Genomic DNA, 20,766 nt, shown 5'->3' with positions numbered 1-20,766 from the left:
ACATGTGGCTCCTTGGTTCAAACCCCGATAGTGGTGGTCAAGTGCAATAATGATCCATGGAATTGCGGTTTTGTGTTTTTTGCTCTTCTATCGAAAAGTCCCTTCTCAGTTTGAGTTCATATGAGCTCGGGTATGAACAGTAAAATCTAAAGAAAAAATGAAAAAAATCTGGGTTTTTTATGCCAAACATTGACAAAATGTTTTGAGTGGTGATTTAACTTTGCAAGCACCCAAAACATTCATCAACGTTTGCCACAAAAAGAAGATTCGGATTATTTTTTCATTGTTATCGAATTTTACTATTCACCCGAGCTTATATGAGCTCTAGCTGAGATAGTCCGCATCCGCTCTTCTATTAGCCTTTTCTCTTGGAGACGCTCTTCTATTAGTTAAAACAATTTGCAAGAAGTAAAGATATTACACAAGAGAGCACTCCATCTAAACCGTATGTGAAGATCTTTGCACAGTTGTGAAGTCCCTGAAATTAGCAGCTTTGGATTAATCAAATCTAAACTTCTTCTTATACACATCATGTGTCTTAGTCTCTAATGATGCATCATGCATGGATGATGAACAGTTCTATAGATAGAGTATATATATGCAGGGCCCTGGGAGAAACAAAGGGTGAAAGGGATCTATCCCATGATAAATATCCACATTGACAACATCACAAGCCTTTTTGGAACTTCACTCATAGCCATTATGATTGATCAAGAAACTTTTGAACATAGTTATTTATATTCAATACAGCCTGCACGATTCAACCTCGGCAGAAAAGCAGGCATGTTACGCAACAAGGTACATAGTTTATCCTCTGCCGGCTTGAACTCCGAGAGCTTCCTGGGGTTGGAATCCAGCCACGGCCGGTCCCAAACCTTGGCTTCATAGAGCTTCTTTGCCCAGCCTTCATCCACCTCGATTGTAATGTAATACATCATGCCTTCAACAACTTGCCGCTTCACCTTCACCACTTTCCGGAACTCCAGCACAGCATTCTGCAACAGGAGCAGCGCCAAGATCATTGATCCAACTAAAAAGAAACATTGTCACTCATGCCCAAAAGTACTGGATAGTTATTGGTAATTTCAAATCCGACAAACCCTTTTTTTGGTTGAGATAAAATCTGGCAAACTAGGAGAGCACCCAGCACTGTAATTAAACATCATATCCAAATACTCGAGGTCATAATCGAGAGGGCTTACGGTGTTGCTGTTGTGCTCGGAGACGGCGAAGCGGGCGAGGTCGACGACGCGGAGGTCGTTCTCTGCCCCCGGCCAGTCCTCGATGCCTCCGTACACCTTCTCTGGCCCCGGCGAGTCCTGGATGCCTCCGAGCGTCGGCGGCGCGTCTTCCGCGATCTGGTTCAGAGTAAACGGTTGGACGAGGGTGAGTAGCAGGAGCAGGGTGGCCACCGATCCTAGGACTCGATGTCTCCACATCTCCATCGATTCAGCTGGGCGGCTGTGGACGCTGCTGATTCAGGAGGGGATTTCTATTCTATGGCAATCGGGCAGGACTATTTATTAGTACGTAGAATTTGATTATAACTCGTACACTACAAAGTTGATTTCTTTTCTTACCACGGCCCTGCTCCGAACCCGACACGAAACGACCGACCGACTCACGCTACGGCCAGGCCGGATCGAGCAGGAGTACGTCGCACGAACTGTCAATCCGGCGCGCCATCCAATTCAGGCGATTGGCGGGAGCAACATGCATGCAGGCTCCTGCGCCGGCGGCGGCGCCGGCGCGGGCTGTTTATTCTCGCGTTTTGCGTTTGGTTCTTCTGGTGCACATGCATCAGGAACTTGGCTGTTGACCGGATCAGGAGACAATTTCAGGTTCGTCCAAGTTTTCTGTCCCGGCGCTGGCTTCGGCAGCGAGCGGTGTTTTATCCCGGCGTTGGTTTTGGCAACGATCGATTTTTTTTTTCTGTCCTGCAGTTATGGCTGATCCCTCAGCAAGGTTCGTGCACTCTTGATTTTCATCTACTCTGCCCTTAGAGAGTTAGGGTTTGGACGTATTGTTGAACCATAGGTTGTAGCGTGTCAACTTGTACAAGTCGTGTACAGATTATAAGCCTTCCAGACACCTATGTCAACCACTGAAAAATTGTCATTGCATGAGGGAGGTTACTAAGTCCAGAAGAAGGAATCAAATATAAAAGCACAGTTGGTGCACTTCAGTACTTAACATTAACAAGACCGGATATATCTTTCCCTGTCAACAAAGTCTGTCAGTTTTTGCATGCTCCTACTTCTGTTCACTGGACAGCTGTAAAGCGAATACTATGATATATTCAAGGAAATGCTGGAACTGGTTTGACAATATGTAAATCTCCTTCAACAACAGTTAGTGCTTTCTCTGATGCAGATTGGGCAGGATGTCCTGATGACAGGAAATCCACTGGAGGCTTTGCTGTGTTCTTTGGTTCGAATCTTATATCATGGAATGTAAAGAAGCAAGCAACAGTCTCATGCTCTAGCACTGAAGTTGAATACAAGTCTTTGGCAAATGCTACTGCTGAGGTAATGTGAGTAGAGACACTTCTTGATGAATTGAACATTGAGAGACCACGTGTGTCATATTTATGGTGTGATAATCTTGGAGCAACATATCTATCTACAAATCCTGTATTTCATGCTAGGACAAAGTACATAGAAATTGACTTTCACTTTGTTCGTGAAAGAGTTGCACAAAAACTTTTGGAGATAAAGTTTATTTCAATCGGAGACCAAGTTGCAGATGTTTTTACTAAGCCACTACAAGTTCGACAACTTCAAGCCTTCAAGAACAATCTGAACCTTGACATGTTAAGATTGAGGGAGGATGTTAAATGATAGGTTGTAGCGTGTCAACTTGTACAAGTCGTGTATATGCGTGTGTATGCGTGAGTTATACGAGGAGGTTGTTAGCAAGTCTGTCCTATCTTGTATAGCTTGGACTAGAGGTCAAGACTTCAACAACCTCATCAATCGCATGTATCTTCTGTCCTATATATTAACACGTATGCGTTCCTGATGCAGATCATCAAACGCTTAACACCTTTTCTTTCATGGTAATCAGAGACTACATCGGATTCATCCATGGCGAGCTCCTCCACAAATTTGTTCCCCTCGTCTCCTTTTGTACACATCGCCACCGAGAAGCTTACGAGAGGGAATGAAGCACTCTGGCGCGGCACCGTACTCTCGGCCATCCGGGGGGCGCAGATGGTGGCCTTCCTCGACGTCGAGCAAGTGGTGCCACTCATGAGCATTGAGGTCACCACCGACGACGGCAAAACCAAGTCCAAGGCTCCGAACCCGGAGTTCGGCGTGTGGTATGCGTGAGATCAGTAGGTTTTCTCTTACCTGTTGACCACGCCGCCGCGCGAGATGGCCATCCAAGTTGCAATGTGCCACACCGCAGTTGAGCTGTGCAATACTGTGCAAGGGATGCTGGCGTCGCATACCCGCGCATAGACCGTCAACGTCATGATTGCACTGGAGAACCTCCAGAAGGGCAACCTCTCCATCGCTAAGTACGTCGGTAAGGTCAGAACACTTTGTGATGAGTTAGTTGCTTCAGGAAAGAAGGTGGACGAGGAAGATGTTGTCTCTCACATCCTCGCTGGACTTGATGAGGAGTTCGACCCCGTGGTATCTGCCATATGTTCAAGGGTCGAGCATGTCGGGGTTCCGGAGCTGTACTCGCAGCTCCTAAGCTTCGAGACTCGCATGAATCTGCGTGGTGGGTCCTCTCAGTCGTCTGTAAATGCGGCGGCACGCGGGCGCTTCAACAAGTCAAACGGCGGCAACGGTGATTGCGATCGTGGCTTCCCCAACAAGCAAGGTGACAGTGGCGGCGGTGACCACAACTGTAACTTCTCCAAGCTGCCAAACCGTGGAAACGGGGGAGGCGGTGGCAATGGTGGTGGCAGCGGCGGGAACTACAACAACAATCCCTCTGCTAAGCCTACGTGACAGATCTGTGGCAAGCTTGGACACCCAGCATGGAAGTGTGGGAAGAGATATGACTCCTCCTATTAGGGAGGGGAAGAGCAACAACATCAGTGCTCGGCGAACATGGTGGCCCCCCAGTATGGAGTTGATACCAACTGGTATCTTGATAGCGGCACGATAGATCACATTAATTACAGGAGATCTAGAGAATCTTATAGTTCGTGATCGCTACACTGGGAACGAGCAAATCCACGCAGCTAGTGGATCAGGTATGACTATTGCCCACATTGGTCAATCACATATATATATATATATACCCCTGAACGTGATCTTGTTCTTAAAAACATCCTTCATGTCCCTGAAGCTGATAAGAGTCTAATCTCTGCCAGCCGCCTTTCTGTTGACAACAACTCTTTCGTTGAAATTCATCCCCACTCTTTTTTTAAGGATCGGGAAATGAAGAGAACCCTTCTTCACAACAAGGGTAGGTAAGGCCTATACCCTGTAAAACACATGGAACAAGACGCCAAGAAGCATGCGCTCAGTGTCACTTCTCCATCTTCGGATAGATGGCACCGGCGTCTAGGACATCCTTCATCTATTATTGTTAGCAAAATAATTAGCAAGAATAAGCTTCCATGTGTTAGTTTATCCAATAATGAACTTGTTTGTGACACTTGTCAAAAAGGCAAGAGCCACCAGTTACCTTATCCGAAATCTATAAGTGAATCCAAGTTTTCTTTGGAACTTATTTTCTCTGATGTGTGGGGACTAGCTATTGAATCAGTAGGTAGAAAGAAGTACTATGTAAGCTTCATATATGATTTTAGCAAGTTTACATGGATATACCTAATCAAACATAACTCAGAAGTTTTTCAAAAAATTCATGACTTCCAAAATCTTGTTGAAAGACAATTCAGCCGAAAAATTCTTGCTCTCCAGACAGATTGGGGGGGGGGGGAATATGAGAAGCTAAATTCCTTTTTCACAAAAATAGGAATATCCCATCATGTCTCGTGCCACCATGCACATCAACAGAATAGGTCAGCCGAACGCAAGCATCGTCATATCGTTGAAGTAGGTCTTTCCCTTCTTACTCAAGCTTGTATGCCCCTAAAATTTTAGGATGAGGCTTTTATTGCTGCCACCTATCTTATCAATAGGTTGCCTAGCAAAGTTATCAAGTTTGAAACTCCACTTGAAAAGTTGTTCAATGACAAACCCAATTATTCGTCACTTAGAATTTTTGGGTGTGCTTGATGGCCCAACTTACGTCCATACAATGCGCACAAACTTCAATTTCGTTCTAAACAGTGTGCATTCCTTGGTTACAGTAACCTACATAAAGGCTTCAAGTGCCTAGATATCTCTACCGGGCATGTATACATCTCAAGAGATGTTGCCTTTGATGAAACAATTTTCCCTTTCTCTGAATTGCACCCAAACAGCGGTGCTCGCCTATGGGATGAGATTCTTCTTTTATCTCCGAAACTCTTAAATCCAATAGATCATGAGGGCAATACATGTGTTGATCAATTGGCAACTAGTCATAACACTGATTTCCGGGAAAAAAATGTTGTTTTTGGTCATGATTTTATGCAGAACCAACACTTGTTACCTGGCTGCACAGGCACAGGACACGAGGCGGAGACAGGTGCTGATCTCGAGAGATCTAGCGCAGACGCCTCGACCGCAGCGGGCACAAATCCCATGGAGGATTCACCTGACTCGAGCGCCACGTGCAGCCTCTCCGTGCACGACACGCGGGCTGAGGCGCACGAGCGGGTGGGTCCGGCTCGCCCTTGTCTTCATGCGACGACAGTTGGCCCGGGTCGGCTGGGTGCACGACATCTCCTGCGCGCCATAATGAGGCCAACAGCCTGTCTCGTCATGGGCTGTCGCCGCCTGACTCCTAGGCGTCTGATCCGAGGCGGATCGACCGCTCAGGCACCAAAGGAGATTCTCCTGGCCGGTCTGTACGAGGAGGCAGATCCTCTGTGGCCACTGCCGAACCTGATGCAGTCGTAGGATGTGGATCTTCTGCGGCTGGTTCTTCAGGTGCTACTGTTTCTACACGAGTAACTCGGTCACAACAAGGTATTTTCAAACCAACAGTTCACAAAGATGGAACCGTCAGGTATAAGAAAAAATTTAAGTTTGCAAATTTTGCTGCCACTAGTGAACCACAGAGTTTGATAGAAGCCTTAAGTGACAAGAATTGGAAAAATGCCATGAATGCTAAGTATGATGCTCTAATGAGAAATCAAACATGGCATCTAGTGTCACCTAAGCAAGGGAGAAATATTATAGACTATAAGTGGGTATATAAAATTAAAAAGAAACCCGATGGCACAATAGACAGATACAAGGCTAGGTTAGTAGCTAAAGGATTCAAACAAAGATATGATATTGATTATGATGACACTTTCAGTCCAGTGGTAAAAGCTGCTACTATTAGACTTGTTTTGTCTGTTGCTGTCTCCAGGGAGTCTTCGCCAACTGGATGTACATAATGTGTTTTTGCATGGTGTTCTCGAGGAAGAAGTCTATATGCGACAGCCACTTGGTTTTGAGGATGGGTCAAGGCCACATCATGTGTGCAGATTGGACAAAGCCCTATATGGTATAAAACAGGCACCCAGAGCTTGGTACTCAAGGTTGAGCTCAAAGCTACAACAACTTGGTTTCCGACCCTCAAGGGGAGACACCTTTCCGTTCTTCTTCAAGAAAGGGAAAGTGATCATATTTATGTTAATTTATGTTGATGATATAATTTTTGCTAGCTCTTCATCAGAAGCCACCTCAACATTGTCAAAAAAATTGAAAAATGAGTTTGCAATTAAAGATCTAGGAGAGTTGCATAATTTCCTAGGCATTGAAGTTAAAAGATTAGATGAGGGTATTTTGCTAACTCAAGAGAAGTATGCCAAAGATATATTGAGGCGTGTGGGAATGACAGATTGTAAGCCTTCCAGCACACCTCTGTCAACCACTGAAAAATTGTCATTGCATGAGGGAGAGTTACTAAGTCCAGAAGAAGGGACTAAATATAGAAGCACAGTTGGTGCACTTCAGTACTTAATATTAACAAGACCAGATATATATATTTCTCTGTCAACAAAGTCTGTCAGTTTTTGCATGCTCCTACTTCTGTTCACTGGACAATTGTAAAGCGAATACTAAGGTATATTCAAGGAAGTGCTGGAACTGGTTTGACAATATGTACATCTCCTTCAACAATAGTTAGTGCCTTCTCTGATGCAGATTGGTCAGGATGTCCTGATGACAGGAAATCCACTGGAGGCTTTGCTGTGTTTTTTGGTTCGAATCTTATATCATGGAATGCAAAGAAGCAAGCAATAGTCTCACGCTCTAGCACTGAAGTTGAATACAAGTCTTTGGCAAATGCTACTTCTGAGGTAATGTGGGTAGAGACACTTCTTGATGAATTGAACATTGAGAGACCACATGTGTCATATTTATGGTGTGATAATCTTGGAGCAACATATCTATCTACAAATCCTGTATTTCATGCTAGGACAAAGCACGCAGAAATTGACTTTCGCTTTGTTCGTGAAAGAGTTGCACAAAAACTTTTGGAGATAAAGTTTATTTCAACTGGAGATCAAGGTGCAGATGGGTTTACTAAGCCACTACAAGTTCAACAGCTTCAAGCCTTCAAGAACAATCTGAACCTTGACATGTTAATATTGAGGGAGGATGTTAAATGATAGGTTGTAGTGTGTCAACTTGTACAAGTCATGTATATGTGTTTGTATGCGTGAGTTATACGAGGAGGTTGTTAGCAAGTCTATCCTATCTTGTATAGCTTGGACTAGAGGTCAAGACTTCAACAACCTCCTCAACCGCATGTATCTTCTGTCCTATATATTAACACGTATGTGTCCCTGATGCAGATCATCAAACGCTTAACACCTTTTCTTTCACGTACGACGTTTTGGCTTTGTTTGACTGCTTTTTCTTGATGACCGGGAGAATACTGTTGAAGTAACTTTCAGCGATCAAAATCTTGAGCTGGAATTGCCGCGGTTTGCATCAAGGCGCAGCAATACGATCGCTTTTGAGTGTTCTGAAGCGTAGGAGTCCGGACGTGATATTCTTGATGGAGACGCACTTGGATGAATATCCAGCTGAGTGTTTATGTCGTCGGACTAAGATGGATCATAAGTTTGTTGTCGAATTTTGTTATGGAAAAAGAGGTGTTATTTCTCTCCGAGATAAATCAGAAAACTACATAGATGTGCTTGTTGGAAGTGGATCAGAGAACTTATGGAGGCTGACTGGTTTCTATGGGGAACCGAAGTGGAAAAACAAACATCTACTCCCTCGTCCGAAAAATCTTGTCCCTTAAATGGATGTATCTAGCACCAAGTTAGTGCTAGATACATCCATTTGAGAGACAATGTTGGGACAAGCTTTTTCGGATGGAGGGAGTATCTAGGAGTTGATTGAAGAAACTTAAACTGATTGGTGATATGTCGTGAATGGTAATCGGGGACTTCAATGAGATCATGTATTCCTTTGAAAAGGAAGGAGGGAATGAGAGACCGGCCCAATTTATGCAAGCTTTCAAAGATACTTTGTTAGAGTGCAATCTCTCTAATCATGGTTTCATCGGCGATAAGTTTACTTGGCATCATGCTTTGATCAGGGAGAGGCTGGATGGGGCCTTGGTTTGTGATAACTGGAACACGATTTTCCCGGGTGCTATTTTGGAGCACCCCGACTATTACAAATCTGATCATCGACCGATTCTCATGAACCTGCACGCCAAAGTGGCCCAAGAATTGGTGTGTCATGAGGTGCTACGGTTTGAAGCTCGATGGCTGAAGGAGGCAAAATTCAGGGAGGTTGTATAACAGGCATGGCAATCTTTGCAGTCGGCTGTACAAAATTTTGGACTAGCCGAAAGACTGGCGTTTTGTGCATGAGGAATTGCATAGGTGGGACAAAACTGTTTTGAAGAAATCCACCAAGAAAATGAAGAACATCCAGAAAGAGCTCGAGTAGGTCGCTACAGATGCTCTATCCCAGGAGAATGCTCACAAGCAGAAAGAGCTAGCAAATGAACTGGAACGACTTTTAGATATGGAGGAAATTTACTGGGCCCAAAGAAGCAAGATCAATTGGCTAATGTTAGGCGACAAAAACACATCATACTTCCATAATTTTGCATCTGCTCGTAGGGCAAGAAACATAATTTCTAGGCTAAGGGGTGATCAAGGTAACTGGCATGAGTGTACGGCCTACCTAAATCCGCTCATTACGGAGTATTTTGCTGGTCTCTTCTCCACAGAGATAGAGGGGCCAGACCCGGAATTTCTACAGAAAGTAACACCGAGGGTAACCAATGAGATGGATGAGGCCATGTTAAAACTATATTCTGCAGAAGAGCACTACTGCAGGATGGTCCAAACGCGACAGTCGAATCGAAGACCCTTCGACAAAACTGTATGCGATGCATCAATCATAAACAGTGATGTAATAAAACCGTCAAAAAGATGCAAAACGTTTGCGATGGCGGCGAGCGATGAGTGGTAAACGGTTAATCCAGAAGAATTGTTTGCGATGATGCAGAACAACAGAAACGGGCAGCTAGATGAGGGTGTGTGGGATATACGACATACAATTCACTTGGATGAACTGTGTGTGATTAGGAAACACAATGAAAATGGTTCAACTGAACTAGATGTGTGTGATACGCGGCAAGTATGTCCGTAATCAGAAATGTGTGCCAATACCAATAATAACATAAACGATTGCTGCTAATAAGCCGTGTGATTGCTCTGTCTACAGAAGAATAACACACACACACACACACACATATATATATATAATTGAAATAAACATTCAATTACATAAGTGACTATACCGATCATTCGCACACACCTCAATAAACAATTGCATGCATTCTAAAGTAGGAGAAACGATAGTCTAGTCATCCACTTCTTGTGACGCTCCCGCCACTAGCTATTTCAGTACGTGGTTGGCAACAATTGGGGAAAAGTTTGGTCGGTTCAGCTGTCGAGTTGAACTGTAAAGAACGACTGCTTAATCTATGAATGAAATCTATGCTTAATTACTGAATTTTAGTTGCAAAAATTAGATAGTGCTAGTGACTTTTAGCTGCATATTTTGAGAAATCGTAGTATTACAAGGTTGACAAATGGCAATGTTACTATATCAACAAATGTCAATCTTTCCAGTTTGACAAATGGCAACATACCCAATATGACAGATGCAAACCTTATCAAATTGTTTGTACGTGGTTGCACATGGGTCATTGATAACCCACAAGTATAGGGCATCAATTGTAGCCTCTTTCGATAAGTAAGAGTGTCGAACCCAATGAGGAGCTAAAGGTAGAACAAATATTTCCTCAAGTTCTATCGACCACCAATACAACTCTACGCACGCTTAGCGTTCTCCTTACCTAGAACAAGTATGAAACTAGAAGTACTTTATAGGTGTTGTAGGCTAGGTTTGCAAGATAATAAAGAGCATGTAAATAAAAGCTAGGGGCTGTTTTGATAAAGAAGCAATGAAGTTAGTATAGCGGGTGTGGAAAAGTGGTGGTAGGAGTTGCAAAATTGTCCCTAAGCAATTGACTACGTTGCTAGACCGATAGCAAGTTTTATGTGGGAGAGGCCACTACTAGCATGTCATCCCTGACTTGGAATTCTATGCAGTTATGATTGGAACTATTAGCAAGCATCCGCAACTACTAACGTTCATCAAGGTAAAACCCAACCATAGCATTAAGATATATTGGTCCCCCTTCAATCCCGTATGCATCAATTTCTATGCTAGGTTGAAGTTTCTGTCACTCTTGCCCTCAAATACATAGTCTTATCAACATACAACTAACCCTATGGTGTGATCCACGCGTGCGCTCATATGATGGGCACCAAAGGACAACAACATAACCACAAGCAAATTAAACCAATCATAGCAATTCACCAATTACCGATAGGACAACAAAAATCTACTCAGACATCATAGGATGGCAACACATCATTGGATAATAATATGAAGCATAAAGCATCATGTTAAAGTAGAGGGTACAACGGGTTGCGGGAGAGTGGACCGCTGTAGATAGATGGGGGAAGGTGATGAAGAAGTTTGTGAAGATGACAGAGGTGTTGGTGTAGATCACCATCACACGATGATGGCCCCGACGGCGTTCCGGCGCCACCGGGAGAGAGGGGGAGAGAGCCCCCCTTCTTCTTCTTCCTTGACCTTCTCCCTAGATGGGAGAAGGGTTTCCCCTCTGGTCGATGGCCTCCATGACGGGCCCCTCCGAGATTGGATCTGTCTCTCTATCTCTCTCTCTGTTTCTGCGTTCCCTGATTCTCCCTTTCACAGTTTCTTAAATTCCTGGAGATCCGTAACTCCGATTGGGCTGAATTTTTGACACGATCTCTAGATATTAGCTTTCTTGCATAGAAAGAAGGGTACCCTCCGCCTTACGGGGTGGCCACAAGGGCCCAGGGCGCGCCTAACCCCCTGGGGCGCGCTCCCTGCCTCGTGGCCCCCTCGGGCATCGTATCGCGTTGATTCTTCTTCCCAAAATCACATATATTCCAAAAAAATCTCCATCAGTTTTTATACCATTTGGACTCCGTTTGATATGGATTTTCTGCGAAACAAAAAACATGCAACAAACAGGAACTGGCACTGGGCACTAGATCAATATGTTAGTCCCAAAAATAGTATAAAAAGTTGCCAAAAGTATGTAATTTTTTTAGAATATTGGCATGGAACAATAAAAAAATTATAGATACGACGGAGATGTATCAGCACCCCCAAGTTTAATTCCTGCCCGTCCTCGAGTAGGTAAATGATAAAAAAGATAATTTTTGATGTGGAATGCTACCTAGCATAATCTTGATCACATAATCTAATCATGGCATGAATATTAAGACACAAGTGATTCAAAGCAATAGTCTATCATTTGACATTAAGACAATAATACTTCAAGCATACTAATAAAGCAATCATGTCTTTTCAAAATAACATGGCCAAAGAAAGTTATCCCTACAAAATCATATGGTCTGGCTATGCTCCATCTTCACCACACAAAATATTCAAATAATGCACAACCCCAATTACAAGCCAAGCAATTGTTTCATACTTTTGATGTTCTCAAACCTTTTCAACTTTCACGCAATACATGAGCGTGAGCCATGGACATAGCACTATAGGTGGAATAGAATATGATGGTGGAGGTTGTGTGGAGAAGACAAAAAGGAGAAAGTCTTATGATAACCCACAAGTATAGGGGATCAATTGTAGCCTCTTTCGATAAGTAAGAGTGTCAAACCCAACAAGGAGCTAAAGGTAGAACAAATATTCCCTCAAGTTCTATCGACCACCGATACAACTCTACGCACGCTTAACGTTTACTTTACCTAGAACAAGTATGAAACTACAAGTACTTTGTAGGTTTTGTTGGATAGGTTTGCAAGATAATAAAGAGCATGTAAATAAAAAGTAGGGGCTGTTTAGATAAAGACACAACTAAGTTAGTTTTAGTAAGGAGCTTTTTGTTACGAGAAAGTTATTTGTCCCTAGGCAATAACTAGACCGGTGATCATTATTGCAATTTTATTTGAGGGAGAGGCATAAGCTAACATACTTTCTCTACTTGGATCATATGCACTTATGATTGGAACTCTAGCAAGCGTCCGCAACTACTAAAGATAATTAAGGTAAAACCCAACCATAGCATTAAAGCATCAAGTCCTGTTTATCCCATACGCAAACAACCTACTTACTCGGGTATATGCTTCTGTCACTCACACCACCCAACATAAGCAAATCATGAACATATTGCAAACCCTACAGCGGGAATCCCTCACGCTTGCGCGACACAGAGAGCACCATAGGACAGCACCAATAATAAAACATGCAACTCAAACCAATCATGATCATCAAATAACCCATAGGACAAAACAGATCTACTCAAACATCATAGGATAGCCATACATCATTGGGAAATAATATATAGCATTGAGCACCATGTTTAAGTAGAGATTACAGCGGGTAAAAGAGGGGTTACACCGCTTCATAGAGGGGGGAAGAGTTGGTGATGATGGCGGTGAAGTTGTTGGTGAAGATTGCGGTGATGATGATGATGGCCACGGCAGCGTCCCGGCGCCACCGGAAGAGAAGGGGAGAGGGCCCCCCTTCTTCTTCTTCTTCCTTGACCTCCTCCCTAGATGGGAGAAGGGTTTCCCCTCTGGTCCTTGGCCTCCATGGCATGGGAGGGGCGAGAGGCCCTCCGAGATTGGATCTGTCTCTCTGTCTCTCTCTCTGTTTCTGCGTTCTGGTGTTCTGTCCTTTCACCGTTTCGTATATATATGGAGATCCGTAACTCGGATTGGACAGAAACCTTCGCCATGATTTTTCCTGAAAATTAGCTTTATTGTGGCAAAAGAATAACATCAACCGCCTTACGGGGGGCCCACGAGGGTCAGGGGCGCGCCCAGGGGGGTGGGGCACGCCCCCTATCTCGTGCCCCCCTCAGGAACCATCTCGCATGGGTTTTTCTTCACAAATTTTCCATATATTCCAAAAATAATCTCCGTCCGTTTTTATCCCGTTTGGACTCCGTTTGATATGGATTTTCTGTGAAACATAAAACATGCAACAAACAGGAACTGGCACTGGGCACTGGATCAATATGTTAGTCTCAAAAATAGTATAAAAAGTTGCCAAAAGTATATGAAAGTTGTAGAATATTGGCATGGAACAATCAAAAATTATAGATATGACGGAGACGTATCGTCTCACATCGACGCGGATAATCAATGAGCTATGGAGATGCCCATCAATTGATGTCAATGTGAGGAGTAGGGATTGCCATGCAACGGATGCACTAAGAGCTATAAGTGTATGAAAGCTCAAACTGGAAACTAAGTGGGTGTGCATCCAACTTGCTTGCTCATGAAGACCTCGGGCATTTGAGGAAGCCCATCATCAGAATATACAAGCCAAGTTCTATAATGAAAATTCCCACTAGTATATGAAAGTGATAACTCAAGAGACTCTCTACATGAAGAACCTGGTGCTACTCTGAAGCACAAGTGTGGTAAAAGGATAGTAGCATTGTCCCTTCTCTCTTTTCTCTCATTTTTTTTCTTTTTTTGTAGGCTTCTTTGGCCTCTCTCTCTCTCTCTTTTTTGGGGGGGGGGCTTCTTTGGCCACTTTTATTTTGATAACCTCACATGGGACAATGTTCAAATAATGATGATCATCACACTTTTATTAATTTACTTACAACTCAATATTACAACTCGATACCAGAACAAAATATGACTCTATATGAATGCCTCCGATGGTGTACTGGGATGTGCAATGATCTAGCGTAGCAATGACATCAAAAAACGGACAAGCCATGAAAACATCATGCTAGCTATCTTATGACCATGCAAAGCAATATGACAATAAATGCTCAAGTCATGATGATGGAAGTTGCATGGTAATATATCTCGGAATGGCTATGTAAATGCCATGATAGGTAGGTATGGTGGCTGTTTTGAGGAAGATATAAGGAGGCTTATGTGTGATAGAGCGTATCATATCATGGGGTTTGGATGCACCGGCGAAGTTTGCACCGACTCTCAAGGTGAGAAAGGGCAATGCATGGCACCGAAGAGGCTAGCAATGATGGAAGGGTGAGAGTGCGTATAATCCATGGACTCAACATTAGTCATAAAGAACTCACATACTTATTGCAAAAATCTATTAGTCATCGAAACAAAGTACTATGCGCATGCTCCTAGGGGGATAGATTGGTAGGAAAAGACCATCGCTCGTCCCCAACCGCCACTCATAAGGAAGACATCAATAAATACCTGATGCTCCAACTTCGTTACATAACGGTTCACCATACGTGCATGCTACGGGAATCACAAACTTCAACACAAGTATTTCTACAATCCACAACTACCCACTAGCATGACTCTAATATCACCATATTTATATCGCAAAACTATTACAAGGAATCAAACATATCATATTTAGTGATCTACAAGTTTTATGTAGGATTTTATGACTAACCATGTGAATGACCAATTCCTGTCATCTCTCTAAATATATATAAGTGAATAAAGAGAGTTTAATTATTTCTACAAAAGATATGCCCATGCTCTAACAAATATAAGTAAAGCAAAAGCGCATTCTACAAATGGCGGTTTTCAATGTGTAGGGAAACAGGCAATCCAAACTTCAAATGATATAAGTGAAGCACATGAAGCATTCTATAAAGCCATACTCAAAAGATATAAGTGAAGTGCAATAAGAATTCTATAAATCAACCATGGACTATCCCATACCAGCAGGTGCATCAAAGAAAAGTGAAAACTAAATGCAAAAGACGCTCCAAGATTTACGCATATCCAAGTGAAATTACCGATGATTGTTAGAAGAAAGAGGGGATGCCTTCCGGGGCATCCCCAAGCTTGGTTGCTTGGGAGTCCTTGAATATTTCCTTGGGGTGCCTCATGCATCCCCAAGCTTAGGCTTTTTCCACTCCTTATTCCTTCATCAATCATGATCTCTCCCAAAAGTTGAAAACTTCAATCACACAAAACTTAACAGAAAGTTTGGTAAGATCCATTAGTATAATAAAGCAAATCACTACTCTAAGTACTGTTACAAACCAATTCATATTTTGGTTTTGCATTGTAGCTACTGTAATATAACTTTTCCATGGCTTAATCCACTGATAGAAATTGATGATTTCATCAAAACAAGCAAACTATGGATCAAAAACAGAATCTGTCTTAAACAGAACAGTCTGTAGTAACCTGAACATTCACCATACTTCTGGTACTCCAAAATTCTGAAACAATTAGGAAAAATAAACAATTTGTATAGAAAGACAGTGAAAAAAGTTTCAGAACCGTTCGATGTTCCAGTAAAAAATGTAAAATCGTGCACTACAGCCAAAGTTTATGTTCTACACCGCACAAGCCAACAAGCAATGTAAACATCCTAAAGGCAAATCTTGACACATTATTTTTATAATACAATGGAATTATACAAGGGGATAATTATTTTTGTTGGAAAGTTTCTGTAATTAAGATTCACAAAGTTTCTGTGAGCATGAACAAAGTTCAAGGAGCCCCCCCACTTCAACAATGCTTGTCTTTCTCACTTTCACTTTCCTTTTTGAAAAGTTTTGGGTTCCCCTCTTTATTTTTTTGTTTTTAAACTTTATAAAAGCATTCAACAGAAATAAATGACTCTCTAAAACTTCCGGGTTGTCTTCCTGATAGCGCTTTCTTTAAAGCCATTAAGCTAGGCATAAAGTGCTCAAGTAATGTATCCACCCGGATCCCAAGGTATATCAAAGCCAATTTGAATCAACAATGATTTGTAATTTAGTAGTGAGCACAAAGTAACATATATCAAGCAATGACAAAGTCTAACTCTCTTCCTATGCATCAACATGTCATACAAGAACAATTCATGCACATCAAGTAAAGGCCAATACATAGCATAAGCAGTTTCTTGCAATTCTATCATGGTGGAAACATAAAGAGGCAAAGATGTTGTTCCTCTCTCATAATAATTGCAAGTAGGAGCAGCAAGCACATTGATACTTCTCCAACGTATCTATAATTTTTGATTGCTCCATGATATATTATCTACTGTTTTGGACTATATTGGGCTTTATTTTCCACTTTTATATTATTTTTGGGACTAACCTATTAACCGGAGGCCCATCCCAGAATTGATGTTTTTTTGCCTATTTCAGTGTTTCGGAGAAACAAAATATCAAACGGAGTCCAAACGGAATGAAACCTTCGGAAACATGATATTCTCATCAGATAAGATCAGGAGACTTGGACCCTCCGTCAAGAAATCCACGAGGCGGCCACGAGGGTGGAGGGCGCCCCCTAGGGCGTGCCCCCTGCCTCGTGGGCCCCTCGAAGCTCCACCGACATACTTCTTCCTCCTATATATACCTACGTACCCCCAAACGATCGGAGACGGAGCCAAAAACCTAATTCCACCGCCGCAACTTTCTGTATCCACGAGATCCCATCTTAGGGCCTGTTCCGGAGCTCCGCCGGAGGGGGCATCGATCACGGAGGGCTTCTACTTTATCATCCAAGCCTCTCCGATGAAGTGTGAGTAGTTTACTTCAGACCTACGGGTCCATAGTTAGTAGCTAGATGGCTTCTTCTCTCTTTTTGGATCTCAATACAATGTTCTCCCCCTCTCTCGTGGAGATCTATTCGATGTAATCTTCTTTTTGCGGTGTGTTTGTTGAGACCTATGAATTGTGGGTTTATGATCAAGTCTATCTATGAATAATATTTGAATCTTCTCTGAATTCTTTTATGTATGATTGGTTATCTTTTCAAGTGTCTTTGAATTATCAGTTTGGTTTGGCCTACTAGATTGGTTGTTCTTGCCATGGGAGAAGTGCTTAGCTTTGCGTTCGATCTTGCGGTGTCCTTTCCCAGTGACAGAAGGGGCAACAAGGCACGTATTGTATCGTTGCCATCAAGGATAACAAGATGGGTTTTTTTATCATATTGCATGAAACTATCCCTCTACATCATGTCATCTTGCTTAAGGCGTTACTCTGTTTTAACTTAATACTCTAGATGCATGCTGGATAGCGGTCGATGAGTGGAGTAATAGTAGTAGATGCAGGCAGGAGTCGGTCTACTTGTCTCGGACGTGATGCCTATATACATGATCATACCTAGATATTCTCATAACTATGCTCAATTCTGTCAATTGCTCAACAGTAATTTGTTCACCCACCGTAGAATACTTATGCTCTTGAGAGAAGCCACTAGTGAAACCTATGGGCCCGGGTTCCTTTCTCAACCTAACAATCTCCCTCCACTTACTATTGCTTTTTACTTGTTACTTTGCATCTCTATACCAAAAATACCAAAAAAATATTATTTATCATATCTATCAGATCTCACTTTCGTAAGTGACCGTGAAGGGATTGACAACCCCTAAGCGCGTTTGTTGCGTTGAGCTATTGTTTTTTGTAGGTACGAGGGACTTGTGATTGGCGTCCTACTGGATTGATACCTTGGTTCTCAAAAACTGAGGGAAATACTTACGCTACTTTGCTGCATCATCCTCTCCTCTTCGGGGAAATCCAACGCAGTGTTCAAGAGGTAGCAAGAATAATTTCTAGCGCCGTTGCCGGGGAGTCTGCGCAAAAGTCAACATACCAAGTACCCATCACAATCCCTATCTCCCGCATTACATTATTTGCCATTTTCCTCTTGTTTTCCTATCCCCCCCAATTCACCCTTGCCATTTTATTCGCCCTCTCTCTCTATCCTCCCTCTCTTTTTTCCCGTTTGCCTTTTGTTTGCTCGTGTGTTAGTTTGCTTGCTTGTCGTTATGGCTAGCTAGTCTCATATCTTCTCTGTTGTCACCTGAGAATGAAGTTCTAAATTTTAAACAAAGGGACAGAGAAAATCTAAAAGATGCTTGGTATAGAATTTGCAATGCTCAAAATAGATCAACCAGGAAGCAATCTACTTCAGTTTTTCTCCGCAATTTTTATGTAGGTGTTAGTCCTTGGTATAGATATATCCTTGATACCATTACGGGAGGGAATTTCTTGGGTAGTCATACTTTTGGTTCTTATAATGCTATGTTAGATTTATTTGGCTCGCCACCTCTTTTGGTTAATGGAACTATGTTAACTTTGGAGCATGTTATGCAAAGACTTGAAATTATTGAAAATAAAGTTGCTACCATTGAATTAATTGAAAATCTAGATAAAAATATCCACAATCAAATTACCCAATATGGATCTAAGGTAGGAATGACTTTGAAAAAATATTAAGGAAAAGGAACCCATAGTTAATGAGAAAATAAATCTAGATTCCACTAGAATCGGTAAACTTGAGGGTATCATTACGAACTTGGGAACCGCTTTTTCTTCCGTAAAGAATACTCCAAGTCCTCCTACTAAAATTGCCAACCTTATGTATGTTCCTAAAAATAAGGGTGAATCATCTAGTAAGAAAACCACGGATCTTAAATCTATAACTATTCATCCCAATCTTTTTGCTATCATTAAGGAACCAATTGCTACAAATGAATTTTTCGATCTTATGCCTAAGAGTTTGATAATCACTAGAAAGAAAGAAATTCCTAAGGGAGATAGATGCCTCATTGAAGAATTGCCTACCAAATATGGCAATACCTAGATCTATTCTTGCTTGTTATGCCTAGCTAGGGGCGTTAAACGATAGCGCTTGTTGGGAGGCAACCCAATTTTATTTTTATTCCTTGATTTTTGCTCCTGTTTAGTAATAAATAAATTATTTAGCCTCTGTCTTTGTTGTGTCTTTTTGTGTTTAATTAGTGTTTGTTCCAAGTAGAACCGTTGGGAAGACTTGGGGAAAGTCTTGTTGAACTTGCTGTAAAAAAAGAAACTTTAGCGCTCACGAGAACTGCTGTCATTTTTATTTGGAGAGTGCTATGTAGTTAATTATTTTTTAAGATGATTAATAGATAAATTCCTCACGTCCATAAATTTATTTTAGAATTTTTGGGGTTCCAGATCTTGCGCTAGCTACAGATTACTACAGACTGTTCTGTTTTTGACAGATTCTGTTTTTCGTGTGTTGTTTGCTTATTTTGATGAATCTATGACTAGTAAAATAGTTTATAATCCATAGATAAGTTGGAATACAGTAGGTATAACACCCATATAAATAAATAATGAGTTCATTACAGTACCTTGCAGTGATCTTTTGTTTTCTTTCGCTAACGGAGCTCACGAGTTTTCTACTTTAAGTTTTGTGTTGTGAAGTTTTCAAGTTTTGGGTAAAGATTTGTTGGATTATGGAACAAGGACTGGCAAGAGCCTAAGCTTGGGGATGCCCATGTAACCCCCAAGATAATCTAAGGACACCTAAAAGCCAAAGCTTGGGGATGCCCTGGAAGGCATCCCCTCTTTCGTCTACTTCTATCGGTAACTTTACTTGGAGCTATATTTTTATTCACCACATGATATGTGTTTTGCTTGGAGCGTCTTTTATGATTTGAGTACTTGCTTGTTAGTTTACCACAATCATCCTTTCTGTACACAACTTTTGAGAGAGCCATACATGATTTGGAATTTGATAGAATACTCTATGTGCTTCACTTATATCTTTTGAGCTTTATAGTTTTGCTCTAGTGCTTCACTTATATCTTTTAGAGCACGGTGGTGGATTTGTTTTATAGAAACTATTGATCTCTCATGCTTCACTTAGATTATTTTGAGAGTCTTAATAGCATGGTAATTTGCTTAAAATCCTAATATGCTTGGTATGCAAGATTAATAATAAAACTTTCTTATGAGTGTGTTGAATACTAAGAAAAGTTTGATGCTTGATGATTGTTTTGAGATATGGAGGTAATAATATCAAAGTCATGCTAGTTGAGTAGTTGTGAAATTGAGAAATACTTGTGTTGAGGTTTGCAAGTCCCGTAGCATGCACGTATGGTAAACGTTATGCAACAAATTTGAAACATGAGGTGTTATTTGATTGTCCTCCTTATGAGTGGCGGTCGGGACGAGCGATGGTCTTTTCCTACCAATCTATCCCCCTAGGAGCATGCGCGTAGTACCGAGGTTTTTGATGACTTGTAGATTTTTGCAATAAGTATGTGAGTTCTTTATGACTAATGTTGAGTCCATGGATTATACGCACTCTCACCCTTCCATCCTTGCTAGCCTCTTCGGTACCGTGCATTGCCCTTTCTCACATTGAGAGTTGGCGCAAACTTCGCCGGTGCATCCAAACCCCGT

General features: G+C 41.9%; 1 protein-coding gene and 1 pseudogene across 1 annotated transcript; one reads left to right on the top strand and one right to left on the bottom strand.

Annotated features, from left to right (window-relative positions):
* Window positions 1-439: 439 nt before the first annotated feature.
* LOC123108260 (cysteine proteinase inhibitor) lies at window positions 440-1,514 on the bottom strand. Its single transcript, XM_044530084.1, has 2 exons — window positions 1,203-1,514; window positions 440-995 (listed from the first exon to the last, which is right to left on the bottom strand). Exons 1-2 carry the CDS (start codon window positions 1,443-1,445, stop codon window positions 732-734), a joined length of 507 nt encoding a protein of 168 aa, XP_044386019.1. The 5' UTR covers window positions 1,446-1,514; the 3' UTR covers window positions 440-731.
* Window positions 1,515-3,575: 2,061 nt separating this feature from the next.
* LOC123109275 (uncharacterized) lies at window positions 3,576-3,714 on the top strand (annotated as a pseudogene).
* Window positions 3,715-20,766: the final 17,052 nt, after the last annotated feature.

The sequence above is a fragment of the Triticum aestivum genome, chromosome 5A (genome assembly GCF_018294505.1).
Source record: "Triticum aestivum cultivar Chinese Spring chromosome 5A, IWGSC CS RefSeq v2.1, whole genome shotgun sequence".
Classification (NCBI taxonomy): Eukaryota; Viridiplantae; Streptophyta; class Magnoliopsida; order Poales; family Poaceae; genus Triticum; species Triticum aestivum.
The sequence above is the reverse complement of the archived record's forward strand: the minus strand, read 5'-3'. Positions and strand labels throughout refer to the sequence as shown.

Bases quoted from the DNA above. Each gene is read 5' to 3' on its own strand.
- LOC123108260 (XM_044530084.1), bottom strand. From the start codon at position 1,445: ATGGAGATGTGGAGACATCGAGTCCTAGGATCGGTGGCCACCCTGCTC. The intron at 996-1,202 runs GTAAGCCCTCTC...CTCCTGTTGCAG, and splicing joins CCGAGCACAACAGCAACACC to AATGCTGTGCTGGAGTTCCG.